Source organism: Beta vulgaris, chromosome 7 (genome assembly GCF_026745355.1).
Source record: "Beta vulgaris subsp. vulgaris cultivar EL10 chromosome 7, EL10.2, whole genome shotgun sequence".
Taxonomy (NCBI): Eukaryota; Viridiplantae; Streptophyta; class Magnoliopsida; order Caryophyllales; family Amaranthaceae; genus Beta; species Beta vulgaris.
This window is the reverse complement of record NC_079208.1, coordinates 58,769,310-58,795,682: the sequence shown is the minus strand read 5'-3', so window position 1 is coordinate 58,795,682 and position 26,373 is coordinate 58,769,310. Positions and strand designations below refer to the sequence as shown.

Here is a 26,373-nt window from a genome sequence, read left to right as displayed (position 1 = left end):
AGCTAAAAGACAAGATCATTTACTTTTACCATTGACTATTTTGAACTACCTATGTCTATTTTGAAGGATCTTTGAAAATAATAATTGATTGTTGTTGTTATAGCTGGTTAAAACTTTATTATATATGATATATATATTGAAAAAACTCAAATTGATGCAATAGATATGAAACTACTCAAAGTGATAATTGTTGCAATTAAAAAAGGAACAGAGGAAGTGAGTGTTCAAAAGATCAAACGGATAAGGCTTTCTTCACCAACTCACATCTTGATTCATTACTAGTACCACCAACTGTCTACTTAATAGACAATTAGACCATTCGTAGATCTATCACTCTTTGAAAACTTCTAAAACCCACTATTTGTAGCATGTACAAAGGGCTTCCCTCATCGGTCCGAATCTAATCATTTGAGAACATGGTGACCTCCTACCAAGACTTATAATTATCTCCAGAAAAAATGTCATGATGGTGAGTAGGCCTTGCCTATAAGTCAATTTTAAAATTTTAGGTAAGCAAGAAAGAAAGATTTTATCAAATTATTAGCAGGTCAACATAGCTCAATTAGCAAGTTAAGACACTTTGGATGTGGAGGGGTAAAAGTCGGAGAATCCCCCCCCCCCCTAAAATGCCCCTATCGCTGCAAGGTACACTAGGTCGAGCTTAACTTGGTCCAATAAGTCACTAGATGGACAGTCATGCATGAACAATGAATGACCGACAAAGAGTTAGCTTGTACATCCGTTCAATACTAAGAAACATAAAGAGGTCCACTTCTACATCCGTTCAATACTAAGAACATAAAAAGGTCCACTTCTACATCCGTTCAATTGTAATCTTCATGCACATTCTTCTTCGCTTTGAAATAATGAGTCTTTTAGGGGGGGGGGGGATAAGGGAATTTACCAACAAGGAACTATGGCTGTAATGATGTAATCTAAAATATACTCAAAATGTTCTGCCAGTAAGCCAACCAAACAACCCAAACTACAACCATAATCTTCATTTGTGAGTCATAACCACACCTAGCTTGACCACAACACAGGCAAATCCATGGCATGTACACTGTACAGTGCCTCCTCCACGGCCTCGGATCTCATTACATGTGACCAGCAGCCAATGTCAAAGAAACTCTCCATAAATGTAATTCGTAATTCAGTGACATTTTAAAGCCTAGGAAAATAACCTTTACTGTGAGCTTCAACTAAACTGGTTGGCTTAACTGTTCCCAAGCAGCTACCAAGTACCAGCACACTAGGGATAGGGAAGTTCACGTGCAGATGAGAGTCATAGCTCCACAATTTTTAAAAACAAAGGTTTACATTTCTGTAGGGCGTCGAACCCAGGTAATCACAATTCACATATGACAAACTTTGTGTCTGAGACTGGCACAAGTATTTCTAGCTTAACTCATTGGAATCCAAAGAAAATATACTGCCTGCAAGCCAGCTCCACATCGGCACATATGATATCCTCTATAGCCAACAATCTGCTTAAAGAATACTACACAAACACAAGGCTACCAAAAATATGTTTCGAGCTACTACAAAGAACCAAGGATCACACATAGTTTACGCATCTAGGAAATCACATACAGAAACATTCATGAAGCTATTAATTAAACTGGAATGGACTCAAAACTTGTTATAGCAGACGAGTTGACACCAGATGAAAATCATCTCTTACTCAAGCTCTCAATACCGAAAAAAAATCTTCAAAAATCTGTCATTTAATCTCACATGCAAACAAAGGATTTCATTTAACATATAAAATAGCCAGAATCTCAAGAATTTGAGAAAAGCATGCTACATTGTGAAATAAAGTCAGGTTCATCAACTAGCTAAGAAAAATATCAAATCTCATTTCACATAGTACAACAGCAACCCAGAGTGCATAAAGAAAAACTAAATATATAGAAAAAGGGCACTACATTCAAACAGATGAAGGTAGCAGAAGGCAACAAAAATTCAAGGATGAAGTACTATTCCAAAATTTCAAGTCAATCCGTGAAGCCCCCTCTCATCAGTAAAAGAAGCCAAGCACCTTGCCTCCAACATTCTTTCTTCTAGCCTCTTCGTGGTCCATGATGCCAGCCGAAGTTGTAAGAATAATATATCCAAACTGAAATTTTAGAAAAACAAAAAGATCAGATATAGACCCCTGAACATGATATAACAAAGTAGAATATGGTAATTAACAACAGAGGCAAATGGTAGAACAATCAATTAGCTAACAAATATCATTATACTACTAGGGAATGAAGACGAGGATCTACTTATGTAAGTAAAATGTAGTCAGCTCAATTATAGTCCCATTTGATCAAATAAATGGAGTATAGCAGCGATATTTAGAGCAACTGAAGATTAAGTTTGGCTAACCTGTCTAGAAGGAAGCAACCTTGCTGTCCAGGACTCAATCTCTTTCACTCCGACATCAAAACGAGGGCTGATAACACCACACTTGTTTAATCTTCCATTTAATTCAATCACAATCTTTCCAGACCTGTGGTCATCAACATACTCAAATTCGCCGATGTAACCTACAAAACCAATTCATGGAAAAGAGCAATCAATGATACAAACAATAAAGTCAAGGTGAAAAACTGAAAAGTGATCAAATTCTTCATGAAAAAAAGGTGAAAACAAGTAATTACAAGTGACCATACCATGCTTTTGCATAACAAGGAGAACCTTGATGATCACTTTTGATGAAGGCCTAATAAGAACCTGCCTTTTGCCGATCTTCTCAGCATTATACATAGTTTTGAGAGCGTCATTCAAAACACTTGTCTTCACCATCCTTACAAGCAAAAGTTACTGACACAGGACAATATAACCAACCAAATTATTCAAAGATCTACACGACATGCACGAAAATAATGACAAATAAATAATGCTTCTTACTGTCAATACAGTATTCAATAGTTATATAAGATTCATATTGCTCTTGCATATACTATCACACAGCCATTAAATTCAATCAACATTACAACAAATCTTCAAAAGACAGACAGCTATTTTCATATCTATCAACATGATCAACACTAAAATCTAAACAGTATTCAATAGTTATATAAGATTCATATTGCTCTTGCATAAACTATCACACAGCCATTAAATTCAAACAGCATTACAACATATCTTCAAAAGACACGGACAGCAACTTTCATATCTATCAACATGATCAACACTAAAACCTAAAAAACAATCTCATTAATCCTGCTATCTGTATCAATTCCATACATATCCAACCTATGATAGTAATTTCATTCCAACATTCTGCAACTTCTAGCTCTAAAATCTAATATACAAAGCTTACGGCGACGGCCGATATTGAAACAAGCTATACTCTTCCTCTTCCAACACCTGCTTAACACAAATCTACTACATGCTACAGCCACATTTATAACACACGTGTTTCATATTTCACCAAAAAAAAATAACATACATTTTCGAAACATAAGCTTCGGAGCTTTAACCAGAATAATACAAATCTCTAACTGCAAAATTCCAAAATTCAACTAGATTTGAAAATTTGATTGGATGAAACAAACAAGAACAGATGAACAATCGTATGAAAATATGCGCATACAAATTATAACATAAAAATACTATCATTAGATTCCATGAAACAAACAGAAGCTGTAAATGTAAATTATCGCTAAAAACATAAGCTAAATTCATGAAACAAACCATAACAATCGCATAAAATCAATCGCATAGGATCTTAATAATCAAAATTGCAAACAAAAGATTGTCTAAACAAGTAAATTCATCTAATAAAAAAGAGGAGAGAGAAAAAAAATACCTTGAACGAGATTTGAAGAACAATTCGAGCCTCAGAGTTCCGTAGGAGTGAGGGAGGCAGAGAGGTTTTCTAAAGTTTAGGGTTTTGACCTGAGATGGTGTTCGTTTATATACCCCGTGGAGTTTGATGGGCCGAAGATGTTGGGCTACCCATAGGTATTAAGCCCAGTTTTTTATTGAAAACTGATATTAATTTCAGTTTACACAACGGGTTGGGCCGGTTCGTAGGCCGGATCGAATCAACTTGGCATGACTCTTAACTGGATAGGTTAGTTAACAGGTTCAGGTTTAGGTTCAGAGTTGAGTTTTCTCAACCTTGAGCAGGTTCGGCTCTGGTTCAGTGTTGGCATAGACTGATTCAAATTTGGCCCGCCTGTTCGATGTTTTCTTTTTTGCATAAATAAAAATATGTTTTGATTTTAAAATTTCTATTGTATATGCATTAATATTCACAATAATATCGTCCATATACACTGGTGGTTTTTGTAACTGGGCCGAGGATGAATTACATTTATGCATTTTCTCTAGTTGTTTGATGGGGGTTTGGGATTTAATACGGCTTGGGGTCGGGTCCATGGTTGATATCACATCCCGATTTGTGCTAAGGTCGGACCGGTTTCCTCGCTCTCAAATTGGCCCGCAATAGCCTATTTGGTTGTCCAATTTCGTGTCAGTTCAGCCTCAATCACTTGGCGTCCCAATATGAACCGGTCTTCATGCGGGTCATATCGTTAATTGGTTCGATTATGCCCTCCCTATTGCCACCACTAGTTTAGACTAATTAACTATGTTCAGTCCAAAAGAACATATCCTACTATACACGCGATTCGTGCGAAAAAATATACTTATTAATTTAAGCGAAGTTTGTCAAAAACATACCTTTTAGATATAGGCTTTTAACGATAAACAACCTTTTAAAAATTCCTAACAACTCTGGACCTCAAATGATTTTTGTGATTCATGTGAAAACATATATGTCTATATATATATTTATCAGGAAAGAAAACTAGCAGGTGTCTCAACAAAGAAACACCACCTAAAGCATCTTGAAGGATGTTACAAGATACAACTTCCATTAAAACAAAAATAGAGGAAAAAAGGAGTACATGAAACACACAAGTTGAAGTTACGCCGCCAAAAACACCTTATCCCGAGGCCCAATTGAAGATAAACACCTTATTGAAACCCGTCACATGGGGGGCAAGACAAACGCTCCCAAATCTTCCATAAGAGCAGGCCCGAGTTCCGAAACCCATTAGCAAACATGAACCCGCTGCCGACTGATGTGTCGTATCTTCAAATAGGTTTAGTTGCATTTAGGTTGCATTATAGGAGCATTTGGATGCAGTGTAGTTCATAATTACATGCTATTACTTAATTTGCGAAATATTGCTCCTCTTCTGCGTTTTTTGGTATTTTTGATGAATTTCAAGTATCGGGAACATAATTGGAGTATTATTGGACAAGCTTGAGTACTTAGGATCAATTGGAAGCAAGCTACGTTGATAAGGATCGATTTGGATGTATTTGAATGCAAATTGGAGCCAAATTGGAGTTGGAATTCATCGATAGAATTGTGAAAATTGAGTCATGTTCACTCTTTTAGCCCAAACTTTTGACTCGATGTTGATATTGGGTTGATTCCAGCGGCATTGGAAAGTAGGCTTGAAGAGCTTTCGAAAGATAAGTTGCATGGCCCAAGGCGAGTGGTATTTTGCGATATATGGGATTCGGAAGTTGGCCCGATCTGCTAAAACCTTCTTACGCCATTTATTGATTTATTTGGCTTCCTTATCTTACATTTTGGTTCCCTACTAGTATTAGGAGTTATAACTATATATATTATAGGCTTTCTAGTTACAGGAGGACATATATTACTTACTTTTTTCAAGATCACATTATTTTTCCTCTGTAGTTTATACCCTAGTTTGTTTTCTATTACTTCGTTGGAGATTAAAGATTCAAACTTTCATACTCATCTTCAATTCGATCAAGTTTTTTTCTCTCTTCTTCTCTTTATTATTATTTTAATTACGTTTTCCATTAAGTTTATTGCTTTTATTGCCATAATAAGTGAGTTGTTTTTTTTATCTATGATTCTCGTCTAAACGATAATTGAATAACTGTGATGTGAGTTGTGCTCAATTTATATTAGTGGAGATACTTAATTCTAGTGTTTTAATTATCATATTCATATAGCTTGTCACAAATCATCATTAGTTTAGCCTTTAGTTTATGGCCTATGCTTCATATATTTGATTTGTTGTGACTATTTCGTAATATAAAATCAAGTAGTGTTAATCTTGCATTTCCCTGAGTTCGACCCATATGTGCTACAACCCCGTACACTTGCGATATTAAAATAAAACCTAAACACCAACGAACAACCCCCCCTAACACTGCTGCCTTAAGAGACACCTTCGTCGGAGGAGGACAAAACACCAACGAAGAAACACCAGTGAAGCGACCTACCGATAACATAAACCAATGAACGAAAACCAACGAACAATCCACAGTGACGAGCGTGAACAATTCAAAACCCACAACCCACCGAGAATGAACCGGCGACTAGAACGAACACCAAGCGGAGCCCAGCCGAAGAAACCCACACCAACTGCTAGAACTCCAAAAGCTAATCAATAGGATAGAAAACCCATATCGAGATAATATTTAGCTCGGAAAGTAAGGATAATATTAAACACATCACAACATGAATTCCCGTAAACAATCAATTTCCTCTAAATATTTCATATAAAGCTGGTGAGTAAGTGTATAGGACCATACATTAATTTAGATAGACTAAAGAAGGCATGTTTCATGTAATTATTTCGTCATCAACGTAAGAAAAGTGATAAATGATAGAAGACTTGAGTTTACATTTATAAACATGAAGGTCTTAAATCACATGATCTTAAAACTTTTTTTATCTGCCTTCTCTCAACAACCAAAAACAAAAACCCTCGCCCTAAAACTCGTCGGAGATCCGGCGCCGCTTAGGTTTCCGGCGGATCTCCGGCGAGTTCCAGTGTTTTTTTTTCTTTGCCTTTTCTGTCGGTTCTCCATCGAGTTTACTTTCACACCTCCGCCTTGTCGCCTAGTTTTCCTTCGTCTAGTCGGGTAGTTTTTGGGTGTGTTGCGTCGCTCGTCACCAGCTTTACGGTCGCCTCTTCTCACTCACGCCGTTTTCGCCGTCTCCGCCGTATCCACGACCGCCGTGAATTTGTACTTCGTTTAGGTTTGGTTCCCCTTCCCCTTTCCCCTGGTTTTTCGTGGTTAGGTCTTTCCCCCTTCCCGTAGTTTCCAGTTTTCGGCCTCCCCTCCCCCTCCCCTTTGTCCGGTTTTTTGGGGCTCCCCCTCCCCTTTCCCCCTTAGGCTATGTTCAGTTCACCTGAAATTTTCTGATCTGAACTTATCTGATCTGATCTGATCTGATCTGAACTTATTTTTTCTGATCTGATCTGATCTGAACTTATTTTTTCTGATCTGATCTGATCTGAACTTATTTTTTCTGATCTGATCTGATCTGATCTGATCTGATCTGATCTGATCTGATCTGAACTTATTTTTTCAACAAGATCTTATCTTTTATAAATATATATTATTACTATTATATTATTACTTTGTAAATCATTATTATGCAATACATTATAAGATATTCTTTATAGTGTTACTATTATTATCATTTTATTTCTATTACAACTTTTATACAACTTTTATTATTAATAATAATTATTATTATTATCATTATTATAAGAACAACAATAATAATTATAATCATAATTATTATTATTACTAAAAAAATTATATAACTCAAGTCATTATTTTATAAGAGCACTTATACAATGTTTCACACTTTCCCTTAAAAAAAAGTTTCACACTTGAGAAGTCGGCAAACTGAACTCTTTTTTTTCCATATAAAATAGAACAAGATATACAAACAACTATGACTTGAGCAAAAAATAAATAAATATCGTGCAACTTCAAATAGCTAGAGAGATTTGAAATTCGGTAGGAAGAGGTATACCGAATCTAAATTTATAATTTGTATCTCACACTTAGCTTATTTTGAAATGTAATCCGAACATAGTAGTTTCGTTATCATGAATTTGAGATATCATATTTTATATATTTCTTATTTTTGCGTCAATCTTATGTTCTTAACACGTGGCTTTTAATTTTCTATTATTTAATAACAACAAAATAACTTAATATAATAATAACAATGACATTTATAATGGTACAACAATAAGATTAATAATAATTACCAATATTAATAATTAATAAGTACAACAACAACAATAATAATAATTCTTTTGAACAAATGTACTAGTAAATAATAATACCCCCTTTGTATTTTTTTTATCTTTGTCACTTAGAATCTTGACACTATTCACAATAAGAGATAATTTTTTAGATTTTTCTCAATATATAAGAAAAAATATAGTCATGTGGGGTCTTGTTTGATTCGTCTCAATGAGTACTTTATTAATATTCAATTATTATAATTTTTATTAAATGTAGTGAAAGATATTTAATAATAATAAGTTTTTAAATATAAGCATGATATGATCTGAACTGATCTGATCTGATCTGATCTGATCTGGTCTGATCTGATCTGATCTGATCTGATCTGAACTTATTTTTTCTGATCTGATCTGATCTGAACTTATTTTTTCTGATCTGATCTGATCTGATCTGATCTGATCTGATTAGATCTGAAATAAGCAAAAATAAGGTGAACTGAACATAGCCTTAGTGTTGTTTCAAAGACAACGTCAAGTTACAGGGCTTCCCCTCCCCCTTTCCCCCTTAGTATTATCGCACGGAAAATCAAAATTATAGGACTTCTCCTCCCTTTCCCCCCCCTTAGTGTCGCTGTCGGTGGTTGGCTTCCCCTTCCCCCTTAGTGTTATGGTATAAGTTTCTCACGGTGGTGGTGTCGTTATCTCCCTTCCCCTGGAGTTTCGCTGGCTCTTAGTAGCGCGTCCCCTTACCCATGTTAAGTCTATTTTACTGCTTTTGTTGTTGAGGTTTTTTGGTTGGCTGAGTATGGTGTTGTTGTTTATTATGGTGGTGGTAATGGTTATTTTAAACTGTCTATGTCGTTGGTTAGGGTTTGAGTGGCAATCGATTTCATGTCTGGGATTTGGTTTCCCCGATTTTAATAATCGGATGGTTCTTTGAAATCTAACCTTGGTTAGATTTCTTTTTCGCTCGGTAATGATTTCATTTATCATTGCCTTGACAAAATGAAATCTAAAGGCGGTCCCCCAATTTATTATTTGGGGTTACAACGCGTCCACTTATTTGCGCTTCTCCTCACAAGAGAAGCCTGTAATACCCTTCCAAAAGGGTATTAAGTCACACAAGAATGTGACTTTCTCAACAAACTCGACCATCGGATTCCAGGTGACAGTAGGTCCCTGGTATTGGTCTAATCGCGAGTTCATACTCTCGCTGGTATTTAGTCCCCCACTCGTGAAATCAGCTCTCTCTTCCTACTACGTTCATCCACCAGAAGCAGCGTGATCCACCAGCTCGAGCCGTTTTGTTTTAGTGTATGTTATTTATGTATTGGCGGTTGTTGTGTAAGAGCGAGTTTAGCTCGATTTAGGTTTTGTGTTTATTTGGTTGTTTTTAGCATTAGGTTGTAAGTTCGTTTTTCATTAATGCAAGTTTCTTCGATGTAAAATAAAAATAAAAATCACATGATCAAAATTTATACAATCAGAAAATATAAAACTTTTTTTCATGCCGATCTAGAAGAATGCTTGGCAAAGATTGTGCTGGTAGGAGGCATGATAGGGGTGTATGTTGCAACTAGGTCTAGGTGGTTGTGCAGTATGCACCATATGTTGCCATCGGGTGAAATTTATGTTGATGAGACACAAATCACCATGTCTCACAAATGGCATTCATTGATACTAATTACTTGGGAGCATTAAAACCAATTAGACGCAGATACAAGAAGGATTTGAAGTATTTCGAACCAACCTAAACAAACCACTTATAGAATCACTGAATATTACCTTTTTTTATACACAGACGTATGGAAACACACATTTAACATACCTTTGTCACTTAGGTCAAAACAAGAGTTGACTGTGCATAGTTAAATCTCACCCATACGTGATACGTCTTAATAAATTTAAGTATATATAGGTCATGATTGTAAAAGATGGAGATATCTCCTCTTAGGCATCACTAGATATTTTGTCTCTATTTTAGTTTTTGTGAGAAGTTTTAATATTAAAGCACTACTTAGTCACAATATGACTTAATTATAATGTGTTCACTTAATCTTAAGTTATCTAAACCAAACTTATTATGCTAATTAGATTTGATACACCTGATTAGATATGACTTTTTGGTTATATTTGACCAACTCTGAAATCTAATTTTTAAGATAAAGCAAACACACAGAGGTTGTTTGACAATTGGCTGTTGATTGGTTTAGCTGGCTGAAAGCATTTTTGAGTTGGTTGTTCAAGTCAACTGTTTGCAAAAGTGTTTGTTAAATTAGTTGTGGTTGTTGGCTGTTTATTAGAGAGTGTGTCGGCCAACAAGCCAAAAGACAATTCAAAAAGGTATTACGACAACTTTTTTTATTTTGGCTTAAAGGCCAACTTTTCAGCCAACCAAAAAGCCAATAACCAAACTTTTTTTTGGCTGATTGGCCAAAATGAAAAGCTAAAAATAAAAGCCAATGAAAAAATCATTTATCAAAAGTAATAGAAGTATTTTATTGCAAAATTTTCAATTTTTTTTATTTTTTTTTGGGTGGATGAACAATATAAGTACTACATAATTTTATTAGAGTTGTATAGGATGATATGAATATAGAATAATAGAACCTCAAGCCCAATATTTGATGGGGCAATGACACAAACAATGCCCACAAAAACTTTCAAATGGGCGGATTATTATAAAAATTCAAAGATACCTCCTCTTATTTTCCTCGTTTCCCACCAAATCCAGTAATCCAAAGTCCATCTTCCTCTCCCCTCACAAAAAAAAAAAAAAAAAAAAAAGTCCATCTTCCTCCTTCAATTACAGCCGTCCATCACAATTCGTTCTCAAACCCATTTAACGCAAATCCATCATGCCACATCATCAATCCATGTAAAACCAATCCAACCAATAAAAACACACCTCTTCAACCTATATAACAAAATCCTCCCCATCTTTCATTCTCCATCACAAATATCCCCACATCTTTCTCTCTCCTCCTACCTCTCAACAAACCCCCCAAAACTCTCTCTACTTTCTCTCTCCTAAAAAAACTCTCACCAAAAATGGCACCAAAAGCTGAGAAGAAACCAGCCGAGAAGAAGCCAGCCGAAGAGAAGAAAGCCGCCGCCGCAGAGAAAGCTCCAGCCGAGAAGAAGCCAAAAGCCGGCAAAAAGCTTCCAAAAGAAGCCGGAGCCGCCGCCGCCGGTGAAAAGAAGAAGAAGAGAACGAAGAAAAGCGTCGAAACTTACAAGATCTATATCTTCAAAGTTCTCAAACAAGTTCATCCTGATATCGGTATTTCCAGCAAAGCTATGAGTATCATGAACAGTTTCATTAACGACATTTTTGAGAAGCTTGCTCAAGAATCTGCTAGATTAGCGCGTTACAATAAGAAACCGACGATTACTTCTCGGGAGATTCAAACTGCTGTTAGACTTGTTCTTCCTGGTGAATTGGCGAAACATGCTGTTTCTGAAGGAACTAAGGCGGTTACTAAGTTTACTAGCTCTTAGATGTGTTTTTTTTTTATGAATTTCGATTTTTAGGGCTTGTAAACAGTTTGTGATCGAAAATTGAAAAGAAATTGAAGTAGTTTGTGTTTTTTTCGGTGTAAGTGTTAGGAATTACTTTGATGTTTGTGGAAATCGTAGGTGTTTTTGTTTGCGTAATTGAATCACCAGAATAATTCGTTTATATCAATTCTCTACTTTCGTTTCTGCTTTGTTTTGATGAATTTCGTTTTTTAGGGTTTCTTAACAATTTTGGTCGAAAATTGAAAAGAAATTGAAGTAGTTTGTGTTTTTTTTTTCGGTGTAAGAGTAGGAATTAGTCTGATGTTTGTGGAAATCGTAGGTGTTTTTGTTTCGTTTATACCGATTTCTCTACTTGTTTCTAGTTTCGTTTCTGCTTACAGTTTAGCGAATTTGTCGTTTTTTTAATGTTTGTGAATGATTTTGAATGTGTCTAGAAATGATATCTTAGATGAAATTAGGTTAGGTTTAGTTGAAAATGGAATATTGGTGAAATCGAAAGTGTTAGCAGTTGTTATTTGCGAAAATAATTGACTATATTATTTCGTGTTTCGATTTTGCTACCATTTTTGAAGTATAAGAAGTGATATTTGGGGCTAAGTAGTTTTTTCTTATATTTTTGGTATCACTGCACTTTGAATGAAATTTGTTGTTTTTGTTTTGTGATGCTTGTGAACGATTTTGTATGTGTAGAAATGATGTCTTAAATACAATTAGGTTAGGGTTTGTGGACAGTTGTAAATGGAGAATTTGTGAAATTAAAAGGGTTAGTATTTGTTGTTTGTAAAACAATTGACTATTATTTTGTGTTTGGATTTTGCTACCATCTTTTGAAGCATGACGAATAAGTGGTGATATTCAGGGCCAAGTTATGCTTTTGTATTACAGTGACTCAATGAGGTAAGCTCTCTTTGCTGATATATTTTTTGTCAGTGAAATTTGATTGACCTTTGTTTTGGCATTGATTCATTATGATTTTTGTCTTGGAATGATTTATTATTTGCTCCGAAACATAATAAATGCAACAAATGGGTATTATTTGCGAGGTATAAAATATTTATTTGTTGCGTTTATTTTGTTATGGAGGGAGTAAATATTATTTTGGTTAATTGATCCCAGTACGATAGTGTTTGCCAACAGTTCATGAAAAGTTGGGGTGATTGAAAAGGTCCGTATTTGTGATATGTACAATAAATCGATAATCATGTAGTTGTATTTCATTGACGAGGTAGTTGCAGATACTTTTGAAATTTGAATAATGCTTGATTTGGAATTAGAAAAGAAATTGTGAAGGTGATATTGAGGCTTATGAGACTAGTATGAGTTTCTATATTTGTACTGTTGGACCTGTTTACTTTTGATTGGATTTGATGGTTACCTGGTTACTATTATCATTGAAGTACATAAATACAAGTTGAAGTAATATTCAGCTGTAAATTGAGGTGTTCCTGTTATCTACTGATTGAGCAATGATAATGTTGCATCTCCCATGACATACTATCGTTGCTATTCATTTGCAAAGTTTGATTTGGTTGATACCTAAATAGAAGAATGTAGTTGAGGTTTGATCTTTGTCCATATTGGTGGTCGTCTGGTCGAAACTTCATGGTCAATGGCTCAATGCAGTGTGCACAGAAATTAAGCATTAAAATTTAAGTAATGGTGTAGATTATGATCTTAAATTCTTTATTTTGTTGTTAGGCATAAAGTTTGATCCATAGTTCTGTAGTTATTTCAAGTTTTCAACCCTTACCTTTGTTAGCAGGCTCGCTGAGAAACCTGTAGAAAAACTCCCCAGAGACAGGCAGAGAATCTCTTCATTTGTTATCAGGGACAAGTATGTTTTGAGGTGATAATCTTAGAATTTCACACTTTGTCGTCTCATAGACTAGCCTAGAGGATGCAAGCGATTGATAGAACGTGAGCGGATGCTATAACTCCGAAACACTCTTAAAACGTGGGTTACTAAGCCGCTGGTGATTTATTTCTTTCTCTTTATATGGTTATCGTTTCGCTTACTTCTGAGTGCTGTTGGGATTTGGGAATACCCCTGGGCCCTGAGTTCCCGACCCTTTGCTGTTTCCTTGTTTTAGCCTTGCAATGGACTCATAATGTATATCATGTGTAATTTTGTGATCTGATGTTGGTGAACTGCCGTTCTTAACTGCCTGTTCTGATTTTTTTTCTTATTGAATTGAGGTCTGGTATCAACATTGTTTGTTTTTCCGTACAACTTTTAAATTTATGAAGTTTACTAACATGGTTTGTATATCTGTTCACATTTTTTTCTTTTGGATGCTAATTTGTTTTGAGCTTCAATGTAGGTCAATACTCAATAGTTTGGTCTATCTACCCCTTTCTGTGAAGATTCTGTCATGTTTGATATGCTGTGAATGAATGATCACAAGAGTTTGCCTGGCTGTTTGGCTACTGCATCAAAGGTTTATACCTCCCCCTCTCTCAATACAAAGCTGTTTCTCTCCTTTCTAGATTTTTTGTACTCTGGGTGATTGTTGATAATTAGTCTAAATTATTAATTCGGAATGTGAAGCTGAAAAAAAAGATATTTAGCTACTCGCCCAAATTCATGAAGTCATTACTAGTTTGCTACTATTTTGTTAATTAACGGGGTAGGAGCTAAAATATCTAGTGATTCAGAACTTAAGGGTGGTTTAATCTCATCTGCAAAGAATTCCTTAAGGTACTGTATGGCTTTTAAGTTCTGGACTTGCATTTTGCTGATTTAGTATGTCTAAGTTTAAATAACAGCATCTTTATATAAGGTGAAAGATGTTCTGCAACTGTAGTGCATTAATCATATAGCTTTGCATCGAGTATCCGAGTTCAAGAAACCTGAGAGCATTAGTTTGCCAGTTGAGTTTCTTCACTTCTTACTGCCTCTCTGCTCTCTTTGTATGTCTCTCTCTTCTCAGCTCCTTAAGGTGACTTGCAGTCTTGCAGGTGAGGCCACTCTTTTTCTAAACTGCCAATATGTCATGCACCCTCCTAAATCACCTGCTGTGCTCTTTACTTACTCAAGGCGCAAGAAGAAGGGTAATATGGGTAATAACCCTATTACTTGAAGAGGAAGATTAGAGGAATGAGCTGGACAAATCAAGAGGAAGGAAAAAGAAGAATGACCTAGTACTATAAATAGGGGTAATGATTAGATATCTGGCATTCAGAAAAGAAGTGAGAATTTAGTATTGTATTGTAATAGTAGGCGGCAGTTAGTGGTGTACTATTCAGTCACAATCAATACAATCTCCATCCTTCCCTATTTCCGGGAGTTTCTCTTTTATTACCGTTATTTAATTATCCAACTGAGTTGCCATTGTTAAGCTATAACAACTTGGTATCAGAGCCACCGTCGCCGGAGCGACCATGCCACCCACGCAGGGACAACGTATGGATACTCTGGAGATAGAGATGGGGGAGCTGAGAGAGGCTCTCCAGACTGAGTCGGAGAAGTTTGAACGCTTCAGGGATAATATGGAAGAATCCAGCAAACAGATCCGAGAAGATTTTTTGAAAGTGGCAACACATCACCGGAGAACAGACAAAACTGAGGGAGGAACTCCGGTCGATGTTCGCAACCTACAACCGAAGCTCTGAAGGTCCCCCACCAGGATTTGGGCGATTCTCTAACCTGGGAGGCGATTCCGACAACCCAGGTGGCGGTGGTGGAGGGCATTCAAACTGGAAGTATAGGAAGTTAGATCTTCCCATCTTTGACGGGCAAAACCCAGATGGTTGGATCCTCCGAGCTGAGCGATATTTTGGGTTTTACCGATTGTCGGAGGAGGAGAAGCTGGAAGCTGCGGTAGTGGCGTTTGACGGGAGGCGCTGTCATGGTATCAATGGGAGAATAGAAGGAGACCTATAAGGCGATGGGAAGAAATGAGGTCCCTTCTGTTACGGCAGTTTCGCACCTCCAATGTCGGGTCATTACACGAGGCATGGCTAGCTTTAGAACAGACGTCAAGTGTGGCGGAGTACCGGAGGAATTTCATTGAACTAATAGCACCTTTGGAAAATGTTCCAGAACCCATAGCACTGGGCCAATTCCTGAATGGGCTTAAAAAAGAGATTCGAGCTGAAGTAAGAGTCCTTGGGCCTAGGTTCCTGGAACAGGCCATGGATTTAGCCCTTAAGGTGGAGGAAAAATCCAAATATTTCCCAAGCCACAGAGGAAATACAGGGAGTTACAAGAGTCAAGGCCCATTTCAAAATATGGTCAACCGGCCCAGCCCTAGCACCCAACTCACCCCACTAGCCCAAAACCGAAACTTTAACCTCCCACCTACCCAAAAGAACCCATCTCTTCCTTCCACTTCTCACAACCCACATACCCAGACACGTACCTTTAATCGGCCACGACGGTTGACAGAGACAGAACTACAATACCGTCGGGAGAACAACCTTTGCTTCCGGTGTGACGGAAAATGGGAAGCAGGACACAGGTGCCAGAACAAAGAGTTAAGCGTGATTTTGATAGGCGATTCGGTGGAGGAAATAGCTGAAGAGAATGAGGAGGAAGAATCGGAGAAGGAAGAGGTGGAAGTTAACGCGGCGGAGGTGTCGCTGTGCTCAGTGGTGGGTCTCACGGGCCCAAAAACCATGAAATTACTGGGAAAAATTGGAGGAGACGAAGTGCAAATAATGATTGACTCGGGAGCTACACACAACTTCATCTCCCTCCTCGTGGTGGAGCGACTAAAAATTCCGGTAGAGCAGGGAGGTGCGTTCCGTGTTTCTTTAGGTACTGGAACAGTAGCAAAGGGCAAGGGGTACTGCCGGGGAGTGCGTATAGAGGTACAAGGGGTATCAATCACTGAGGATTATCTTCCTCTGGAGTTAGGTAATTCTGATGTAATCCTTGGGGTTCAATGGTTGGAAAAATTGGGGGAAATTACCACAAACTGGAAATCACTTCTTATGAAGTTCCGGCACGAAGGACGAATAGTGGAGTTACGGGGTGAGGCCGCGATGGGGAAGACCCAGATCTCGGTCAAAGCTATGGTGAGAACGCTACAAAGGGAAAAAGGGGGAATCCTGTTGGAAGCTTATCAGGTGGAAGAAGAGACGGGGGAACCAGAAAGTATGAGCCTTCCACCATTTTTACAGGAAGTGGTGGCTCGATACCGTGAAGTGTTCGCGGCAACCACAGACTTGCCCCCAAGAAGGGGTAGGGAGCATGCAATCATCTTGAAGCAAGGGAGTAACCCGGTGAGCGTCCGACCCTATCGATACCCCCAAGTCCAGAAGGACGAAATTGAGAAGTTAATCAGAGAGATGCTTGCAGCGGGTATAATTCAGCCATCTACTAGCCCGTTTTCGAGCCCGGTGCTGCTAGTAAGAAAAAAAGATGGAGGTTGGCGCTTTTGTGTGGATTACCGAGCTCTGAACCGTGAAACCGTGGCTGACAAATACCCGATTCCGGTAATTGAGGAACTATTGGATGAACTACAAGGTGCAGCTTTTATAGCAAGCTAGACCTGAAATCAGGCTACCACCAAATCCGGGTCCGAACAGAGGATGTGCCCAAAACAGCCTTCCGAACTCATGAAGGTCATTACGAATTCCTCGTAATGCCATTTGGCCTCACAAATGCTCCGGCAACCTTCCAATCTTTGATGAATGACATCTTCCGCCCTTATCTCCGTAAGTTTGTCCTTGTGTTTTTCGATGACATTTTAATTTACAGTCAAGATGAAATCTCTCATGTGCAGCATCTATCCACGGTGTTGGGTATCCTTGCTCACCACCAATTGTATGCCAATCACAAAAAGTGCGAATTTGGTAAACGGAGGGTGGCTTATCTTGGCCACGTCATCTCGGCAGAGGGGGTGGCGGTGGACCAGGAGAAAATTCGGGCCATGGTTGAGTGGCCGGTGCCCAAAAATATTCGAGAATTAAGGGGATTTCTGGGATTGACCGGATATTACCGGAAGTTTGTAGCTGGATATGGTAAGCTTGCTGCCCCCTTGACTGAGCAGTTGCGCAAAGACAAATTCTCTTGGGGGGAGGCAGCCATGGCGGCGTTTGAGGAATTGAAGAGAGCCATGACCACTGTTCCGGTGCTGGCTCTACCGGATTTCACCAAGGAATTCTGCATTGAGGCTGATGCCTCCGGATTTGGTCTGGGTGCTGTTCTAATGCAGGAAAATCGCCCCATTGCCTTCTACAGCCACACCTTGGGCCCCCGAAGTCGCCTCAAGTCCATATACGAGAAGGAGCTCATGGCCATTGTTCTCGCGGTGCTCCGGTGGAGGCCGTACTTGTTAGGCCGGCGGTTTGTAGTACGCACCGACCAACAGAGTCTCAAACATCTCCTGGAGCAAAGGGAAGTGGGAGCCGAATATCAGCGGTGGGTGTCGAAACTAATGGGCTTTGATTTTGTGATACAATATAAACCCGGGACTTCAAATAGGGTCGCGGATGCCCTGTCCCGGAGGGACCCCCCTGAGGTGGAGTTGCAGGTGCTGGTAACCCATGAGGGTGTGGATTGGGCGCGCATCCAAGGCGAGGTACAAAATGATCCTTACATCAAAGAATTAACACAAGACTGTTTGGAAGGGTTGAAACCCAATGTGGGATTTACAGTGGAGGAGGGGCGCCTCTTCTATAAGGGTCGGATAGTGTTGCCCCCTGCTAGCCCCTTTATCCAGGATATACTGCGCGCCTATCATGATGGTCCAGTGGGTGGACATTCCGGGGAGCTTAAGACTTACTTACGGGTAGCTCAAGAATTCTATTGGCAAGGAATGAGGAAAGCCATTACCTATTATGTCAAGGCATGTGCTGTGTGCCAACAGAGCAAGTCGTCGGCTCAAAGCCCAGCGGGTCTCTTACAGCCGCTTCCGATCCCAACTCAGGTATGGGATGACATTTCCATGGACTTCATAGAGGGTTTGCCGAAATCGGGTAATGTGGATACAATTTTGGTAGTCATTGATCGAATGACAAAATATGGGCACTTTGTGGGATTAAAACACCCCTTCACTGCCGTTTCTGTTGCGGGTGCCTTTGTTAAGGAGATTGTCCGTCTTCATGGATTTCCGGCCTCAATTGTTTCGGATCGGGACAAGGTGTTTATGAGCCGGTTTTGGAAAGAGCTTTTTCGCCTCCAAGGTACCACACTTGCTAGAAGCACAGCTTACCATCCACAAACGGATGGACAAACCGAAATTGTCAATAAGGCCCTCGAGACATATCTACGGTGCTTCTCTAGTGGGCAACCCAAACAGTGGGCTCAGTGGCTGCCATGGGCGGAGTTTTGGTACAACACCTCAACCCACACTTCTACTCAACTTACCCCATTCAAAGCCTTGTATGGGCGTGACCCACCTCCCCTCATTCGCACCAATCATGGCCTCACAAGTGTGGGGTCCCTTGAGGCCCATCTCCAAGAACGTGATGCAATATTGGATGATCTAAGAGTCCAACTGTCCCGAGCCCAGCATCGCATGAAGCACTATGCGGACATTAAGAGGCGAGAATTGCAGCTCGAAGAAGGCTCTTTGGCTTACCTTAAACTGCAGCCATACCGACAGCGCTCTTTGGCTCAGCGTCCCTTTGAGAAACTGGCTCCTCGCTTCTATGGACCCTACAAAGTCCTGCAGCGCATTGGGTCCGTGGCCTACAAGCTTGATCTTCCCCCCACTAGCAAGGTACACCCGGTTTTTCACATATCTCAACTAAAGCCTGCTATTGGGCCTATTACTATATCAACTGAGATACCCCCACAACTTACTGCTGAACTGGAGTTGGTGGCTTCTCCGGAAGGATTACTCGACATTCGAGCCATTTCCCACCCTCAAGGAGTGACTCATGAGGTGCTCATCAAGTGGACAGGCCTGCCAGAATATGAAGCAACATGGGAAGACGCTTCCATGATCATGGCTCGATTCCCAGCTTTCCATCTTGAGGACAAGATGGCTGTTTGGGGGGGGAGTATTGTCATGCACCCTCCTAAATCACCTGCTGTGCTCTTTACTTACTCAAGGCGCAAGAAGAAGGGTAATATGGGTAATAACCCTATTACTTGAAGAGGAAGATTAGAGGAATGAGCTGGACAAATCAAGAGGAAGGAAAAAGAAGAATGACCTAGTACTATAAATAGGGGTAATGATTAGATATCTGGCATTCAGAAAAGAAGTGAGAATTTAGTATTGTATTGTAATAGTAGGCGGCAGTTAGTGGTGTACTATTCAGTCACAATCAATACAATCTCCATCCTTCCCTATTTCCGGGAGTTTCTCTTTTATTACCGTTATTTAATTATCCAACTGAGTTGCCATTGTTAAGCTATAACACAATACTTTGCAAGGTTTACTTTTCTTTCTAATAAGCATTGTCAGTTTTCTTCATTATATGACTTCATCCATTTACTCCTAGTAACTTGCAAGTAGAGACACCTTCTACCTTAGAAGCTTTCTTAGCCTAGTTGCTGGTCTATTACTGTATAAATGTCTGGTATGATATGTATTTGTATAACGATAAGGGGCCAGAGTTGCATTTCTGTTTCGATGCATTTGACCACAGTGAATGACATGATAATCATTTTACCATCTTGATCTGTTGTTGGATGCAATAGCAAGGGTTGTTAATTTATGGAGGAAGTGATTTATGAATTCAGATCATTTCTTGTGGTTTAAATCGCGCACTTGTGATTAAAGCTTATTCTGAACTTGTCATATATGTTGTTTTTGCCATGCTAGCTAAAAGGCTATCATTGAGTGTTGACTTTAATCGTCGCTCAACTATCTGACACAACTTGTCTAAGAGCTACTGTTACATTGGTATGAGCTATCCTGTTTAGCCATACTATTTCGTTGTTGCTTTCTTGCTTTGCTGTTTTCTGAGAGGCTTATGGAAAAGTCTCTTTTCCATTCTTGCTTTCCCACGGTTTAATTAAGCGTTTTACGACTTTTAGTCCTTGCTTGCGAAGTTGTCGCTATAATATGCAACCTTGTCCTTCCAAAGTTAAAAAATGCTGTTTTGTTCTAATAGCTTGATTTAATCTTATTTGGTCCAGCTAACTTTGGTTTACGCTGATATGCCATTTAAAGCCTGAATGCTTTCACTATGAAGGCAGACAGGCAGTGGTCTTTTGTGCCTATTATATAGAATATCTATTTGGGACGTGACTATATAGAATTTTAAGTCGAGATACTAAATTATATGGCTACTTGACGTATTGAGTAACTTGTGTTAGAAAGAAAAAGTGTTTGCTTTCTTTGCTGCTAATACCTATTATTGCAGGATTTCATATTTGAACTCAGTTGTTATCTTGATAATGGTTTGAAGTCGGAACACGATGTGAATCGGATCACGATCCGCTGAGACTTCCGAAACCATTATCAAGATAGTATCTGAATTTGGTGCAGCATGGAGTGGTACCATGTAGACTTATAAATGATGCATTTACACTTTCTGTTGTATCAAGTTATGTCCACTGTCAGACATCAGAATTCAGAAATCAAAGCCTGCTTGTGATTTTGCAAGAATTATCTCTATTTGGCAGTCAAATCAAAGTCTGCCTACTATTTTGCAGGAAAGATTAATTGAGTTCACATTTGTTATATGTTAATGTGACATGTATAATTTAGAAGCGCTTTCCTTATTAGGATTTCCAAGATACTCTATAGGTCCCTAAGATTCTTGTACGTTGAATACATAAATGCCTTCATTTAACTTGAAGCAGGTCATGCTTATGAGTTATGAACTCTGCACGAAACATATGAGGCTACCGAAGTTGATTGCATTTTGTCCTCTTGAGTTCTGATTAGCTCGTCTTAGCCTCTTATATTGATGTGCCGCGTTCTCAACGTGACCCGAGTATAGTATATGACACACTTCCTCCCTTATATGTTTAACTTTACTTTTTTCATAATGCATACTTCATAAAAGCAAATGCGTAAAGTATTGTAAGATGGAGGGAGTAACTATCGATAATAGTACTTGTGTCTAGTTGCGCCACGTTGTGTTCGACTGTTTGTGGGCTATAGCTATCTCTTTCAAGGCCCAACTCATAATGGTTCAATTGAGTTTGCTCCCAATAAATCAAAAGCCCGACAGAATTGTGCAAGCCGTAAATAGTCATGCTTTAAACATGATTAGGCTTGAAAGAGGAGTATATGTGCAGCAAACTGTAAGAGTGTATGCATGTGTAAGAGTGATTTTTTTTTTGGGCCGTCAAAAGAGAAAAGAGTGATTTTTCAAGCTTAGACAAAAGAGAGCGTGTGAGAAATATGGCTATTGGGTGGGTTTTGCTAAACCATGCGCATGGCCATATACTTCTAATGAGGCCATGATGTAGATGGGCCTTTGTGCAACTTTTCATTCGTCATGTTGTGTTTGTGAGGCAAAATGCTGCAATGGCCCGTCTCTATCTCTAGTTAAGTTATTGATTTATCGCGTGCAGTTGGCAATTAAGATTAGTTTCTTTAAAAAAACGGAAGAAAAAATGTCATTAATAGTAAGACATACGGCACATACAATGATAATTAAGACTAGTGTTCACTTAAATCTAACGTTCAACAAACGAACAAGTTATGCAAACATGTCCATCTTTTGGAGTTTGAACAACATGAAAACATCATATAATTAACCTATTTACGCAATATTGTAAATTTCATCATCAAATATCCTACACTGACACAATCCACACGCATGTATCCCAATCACATACATCCAAAAAGACGTTCTCAACATAGCAACACCAACTCAAATAATATCAAAACATTATTCAACAAAGGAATGTATTCGTATATAGATCTCAATATTATAACTCATCACTGTAATCCTAATTAACTATAATAAAACGATATAACGAGAAACCATCATAACTTAATATACATAAAATATTTCACGCACAATGATTCTTGAAAGTATGTAGCCAAACTTTTGTGAACTTCATCAATGTTAGCATTGGCGAACAAGCTAGCAATGAACTTGGTGGTTTGCAAACCGGAAAATGGCTAATATATCTAATGAATATATGTCAACTTTTCGACTTTAATGATAATATGGATTTTTTTTTCAAATAAAAAAAATTGTTCTTCAAATACACTATGTATGTAACTGCTTTTCCACATATATACCCATAATATTATAGGAACAATAACAAATCAAGACTTTCACACATTGCAATAAGGGCGTATATCCATAATATACGCAAGGTTAACTAGATGTCTCAACAAAATCCCAACCCAGGGATCATCCAATATTGTATCGATCTTTCACTTAATCTTACATTCACATCAATGCACATGCGTCAATATCCTACCATTTATTACCTACCCATCCCTCAATAAAATAGCGGTGAAAGGTAATATTACAAAGAGGGAATAAAGAGAGAAATTAAACTATGTAGATAATATACCTTAAGTTAGTTTTATCTATATTTCTTGAAACGCCATTGCAACATATTTCTAAACTATAAGATACCAATCCAACTATACAACTATCCAACTATGCAACATATGACTTCAATTATTGTGAAAGTATATAGTCAAAGAGGCCTTTATGAGTGTGAAACTCTTAAATCACCGGCACCTAACAGCATTCTGTCGACTTTTATGCAAAAACAGTGAGATGTCTGTGGTGAAGACATGTCATGAGCAGCTCTAAACGTCCTTCAAGGTGGTTATATGGTTAAGAAAACAAATCAAACTCTCATAGCTCTCATTCCTAAGGTGATCGACCCAAGTTAGTAAGTCGATTTAGGCCTATAAGCCTTTGTAACACATCTTATAAGATAATTTCTAAATTTCTGGTTTGTAGATTGCAATCTCTTATGTCAAGACTTATTGGGAAGTTTGAAACTGATTTTGTTAATGGAAGGTCGAGAAACGATAATTGCATTATTGCTCATGAGATGTTGATCTTCGTTAAGGGTAAGAAAAAAGGAAATGATTTTTCTCTTATTATTAACCTTGACCTAAATAAGGTGTGTGAGTGTGACCGTGTGCGTTGGTCATTTGTGGAAGAAATGATGAAGCATCTCGACATGTCCGAAAGTTGGATTTGGCTCATCATGCAACGTATTATATCAATTGTTTACTCGATCTTGATTAACGGAGAACCGACAAGAAGATAATACCAAAATCGGGTTTAAGACAACGAGATCTCCTCTACCCACACATTACCATTTTATGCATGCATGGAACCCCTTTCTCGCCAACTTTCACATATGCAACAAATTGGGGATATTCGGGGCTTGAGAATTGCGAGGAAAGCTCCTATTTTTTCACACGTCTTATTTGTTGATGATGCGCTCTTTTTCCTCAAAGGTACTATTGACAATGTTTGGAATTTAATGAATGTATTAAATAAATTTTGCAATCTCTCAAGGGAAATGGTTAATCATCAAAAATCGTATGTTGTGTTTAGTGAATATTATATCATTATAGCAAACTTATTGTTATGTCCTAAAAATTTCCTAAGCTGAACCTGCAGGTTATGCATCTGTCCCAGCTAGAGATTATCAGGTAGCAGCTACAGCAAGCAGAGACGAAGGGAGCTGAATAAATTCGGTTGAAAGAACATTGGATACTGATCAAGACCAAGTCAAAATAAGTGACGTTAAGCCAAGGAAATAGGAGGAAGTGGTTAGCCAGCAGAAGAAGAGATCTCCCTTGATTCTAGGAGTTGTGGCACCTTCGTAGGGAAGTTAGTTATGCAACGTTCAAATAAGGAGTAACGTTATACAATTGTATTAGTATAAATAGAAGGGAATAACACTCTGTAAAAGATAAGTCTTTACATTGCTCTTACTTACATTCTTTCTCTCTTCTACATTTACAATACTCTCAAGTGTATTTAGTACAAGCTCTAAGCTGCTAGCTGCTAGCTATAAGTTGTAATCTTCTCAAATAGTGGATTGGTGGACTCAATTCCACCCGCGGTTTTTACCCTCTTCCTGGGGTTTTCCGCGTCACCATCTCTTGGTGTCTTTGCCTCTTCTTTGCATTTTCTTTTAATTCCGTAGCTAGCATCTTTTGTCGTTTGTAGCTGCATCTCCATTAACTGTAGATCCTCAGCTAAGTTCTGCCTGATCAGAATTTGGCATAAACACTTATACACTAGATTATTATTTTTTTACAAACTATTCACCACATCAAGGATGAAAGACTGAAGAATTTACGAAAACAATTAAATTTTATTTTGATGGGAAGCCAAAACATTTTTATTACAGGGAAAATGCACCAAAATATTTTACATTACGGCTCCGTTTGGTAGGGCGTAAAACGTTTTCCTGGAAAACTGTTTTCCTCTATTTTCAGTTTTACATTGTTTGGTTGGCAAAAGAGTGTAAAACCATTTTCCCTTGGGGTAAAATTACTCTCCCAAGGATGGAAAACCATTTTCCTTTCAAAATGAAGGGAAAACTGTTTTCCTTCTTTCTCTTGTACACTCCTCTCACTACCTCCTTACTTTCCTTTTCATTTTCCTTTCATTTCATCATTTTTTTTACATCGAACCAAACAACGGAAAACTAAATTTGGAATTGTGTTTTCCATTGTAAATTATTTTCCATGAAAATCATTTTACACGGAAAATATTTTACGTCCTACCAAACGGAACGTACACAACAAATGGCTGTAAATACTTACAAGTTTAGTACACAAGAGAGGCGCGCGAAATTGGTGAAAATTCAAAATTTCACTTTCCCAATCTCCAAATTTTAAAACCAGGTTTTCGCAAAAACTCTCCGCCACGTCAACGATCCGTGTGAAACAATTCCAACCAATCAGAACCAATCTCTCTTTCCTATATAAACACTTCCAAACTCCCTCCATTATTCACCATCTCATTTTCCAATCTTCACATTTTCTCTCTCTTCATCAATCCTCTAAAGAAAACCTAACTCATTTTTCTCTCTCCTCAAACAAAAACTCTCAACAATGGCGCCAAAAGCCGAAAAGAAGCCAGCCGAGAAAGCCGCCGCCGCCGAGAAAGCACCAGCCGAGAAGAAGCCAAAAGCCGGCAAAAAGCTTCCAAAAGAAGCCGGAGCCGCCGCCGCCGGTGACAAGAAGAAAAAGAGAACCAAAAAAAGCGTCGAAACTTACAAGATTTACATCTTCAAAGTTCTCAAACAAGTTCATCCTGATATCGGTGTTTCTAGCAAAGCTATGAGTATCATGAACAGTTTCATCAATGACATTTTTGAGAAACTTGCTCAAGAATCTGCGAGACTAGCGCGTTACAATAAGAAGCCGACGATTACTTCTCGGGAGATTCAAACTGCTGTGAGACTTGTTCTTCCTGGTGAATTGGCGAAACATGCTGTTTCTGAAGGAACTAAGGCTGTTACTAAATTTACTAGCTCTTAAGAGGTTTGATGAGTTTATGATTGATTTACGGAGTATTATGTATTTAGGTTGACTAATTAGGGTTATTATGTCTGGAATTTGGTTTTAGGTTTTAGTATGTAAGTTACTACTATGTTTTAAGTTTGTGATATGAAATATAATCGGATCTATTTTGTCATGTTTGTGTTTGATTTTATTTTTTGTTTGCGTAATTTTTTTTTTTTTGATTGTTTGAATCTCTGGTTACTTTTTCTCTTTGATTTTCTGATTAAAATTCAATGTAGCGGAATATCAAATTATGTTCAATTTACCTGTTCTTAAATTTCATGAGTTTACGCTGAATTTCTGGATTATTAGGTATTTATGTTGATTAATTAGGGTTATTAGTTCTGAATATTTGGTTTTAATTTTATGTAAGTTACTCTGTTTTTACTTTATAATATGAAACATAATCGGATCTATTTTTATTTTGTTTGTTCATTTTT

At 38.1% G+C, this 26,373-nt stretch overlaps 3 protein-coding genes across 3 annotated transcripts; 2 read left to right on the top strand and 1 right to left on the bottom strand.

Moving 5' to 3' along the window:
• Window positions 1-1,738: 1,738 nt before the first annotated feature.
• On the bottom strand, window positions 1,739-3,950 carry LOC104900162 (40S ribosomal protein S15a-1). The gene is made up of 4 exons (XM_010687522.4): window positions 3,806-3,950; window positions 2,664-2,814; window positions 2,377-2,537; window positions 1,739-2,119 (listed from the first exon to the last, which is right to left on the bottom strand). The coding sequence occupies exons 2-4, from the start codon at window positions 2,794-2,796 to the stop codon at window positions 2,021-2,023; spliced, it is 393 nt and encodes a 130-aa protein (XP_010685824.1). The 5' UTR covers window positions 2,797-2,814; window positions 3,806-3,950; the 3' UTR covers window positions 1,739-2,020.
• A 7,038-nt stretch (window positions 3,951-10,988) lies between these two features.
• On the top strand, window positions 10,989-26,066 carry LOC104900160 (histone H2B). The gene is made up of 3 exons (XM_048648533.2): window positions 10,989-11,541; window positions 18,001-18,015; window positions 25,494-26,066. The coding sequence occupies exons 1-3, from the start codon at window positions 11,100-11,102 to the stop codon at window positions 25,907-25,909; spliced, it is 873 nt and encodes a 290-aa protein (XP_048504490.1). The 5' UTR covers window positions 10,989-11,099; the 3' UTR covers window positions 25,910-26,066.
• Window positions 11,547-17,199, top strand: LOC130592079 (uncharacterized). The gene has a single exon (XM_057396228.1). It carries the CDS (start codon window positions 15,468-15,470, stop codon window positions 17,061-17,063), a length of 1,596 nt encoding a protein of 531 aa, XP_057252211.1. The 5' UTR covers window positions 11,547-15,467; the 3' UTR covers window positions 17,064-17,199.
• Window positions 26,067-26,373: the final 307 nt, after the last annotated feature.

Coding starts and splice junctions, on each gene's coding strand:
- LOC104900162 (XM_010687522.4), bottom strand. CDS start 2,796: ATGGTGAAGACAAGTGTTTTGAATGACGCTCTCAAAACTATGTATAAT. Junction 2,538..2,663: donor CCTTGTTATGCAAAAGCATG/GTATGGTCACTT, acceptor TTGGTTTTGTAG/GTTACATCGGCGAATTTGAG. Junction 2,120..2,376: donor GGTTGCTTCCTTCTAGACAG/GTTAGCCAAACT, acceptor CTAAAATTTCAG/TTTGGATATATTATTCTTAC.
- LOC130592079 (XM_057396228.1), top strand. CDS start 15,468: ATGAGGTCCCTTCTGTTACGGCAGTTTCGCACCTCCAATGTCGGGTCA.
- LOC104900160 (XM_048648533.2), top strand. CDS start 11,100: ATGGCACCAAAAGCTGAGAAGAAACCAGCCGAGAAGAAGCCAGCCGAA.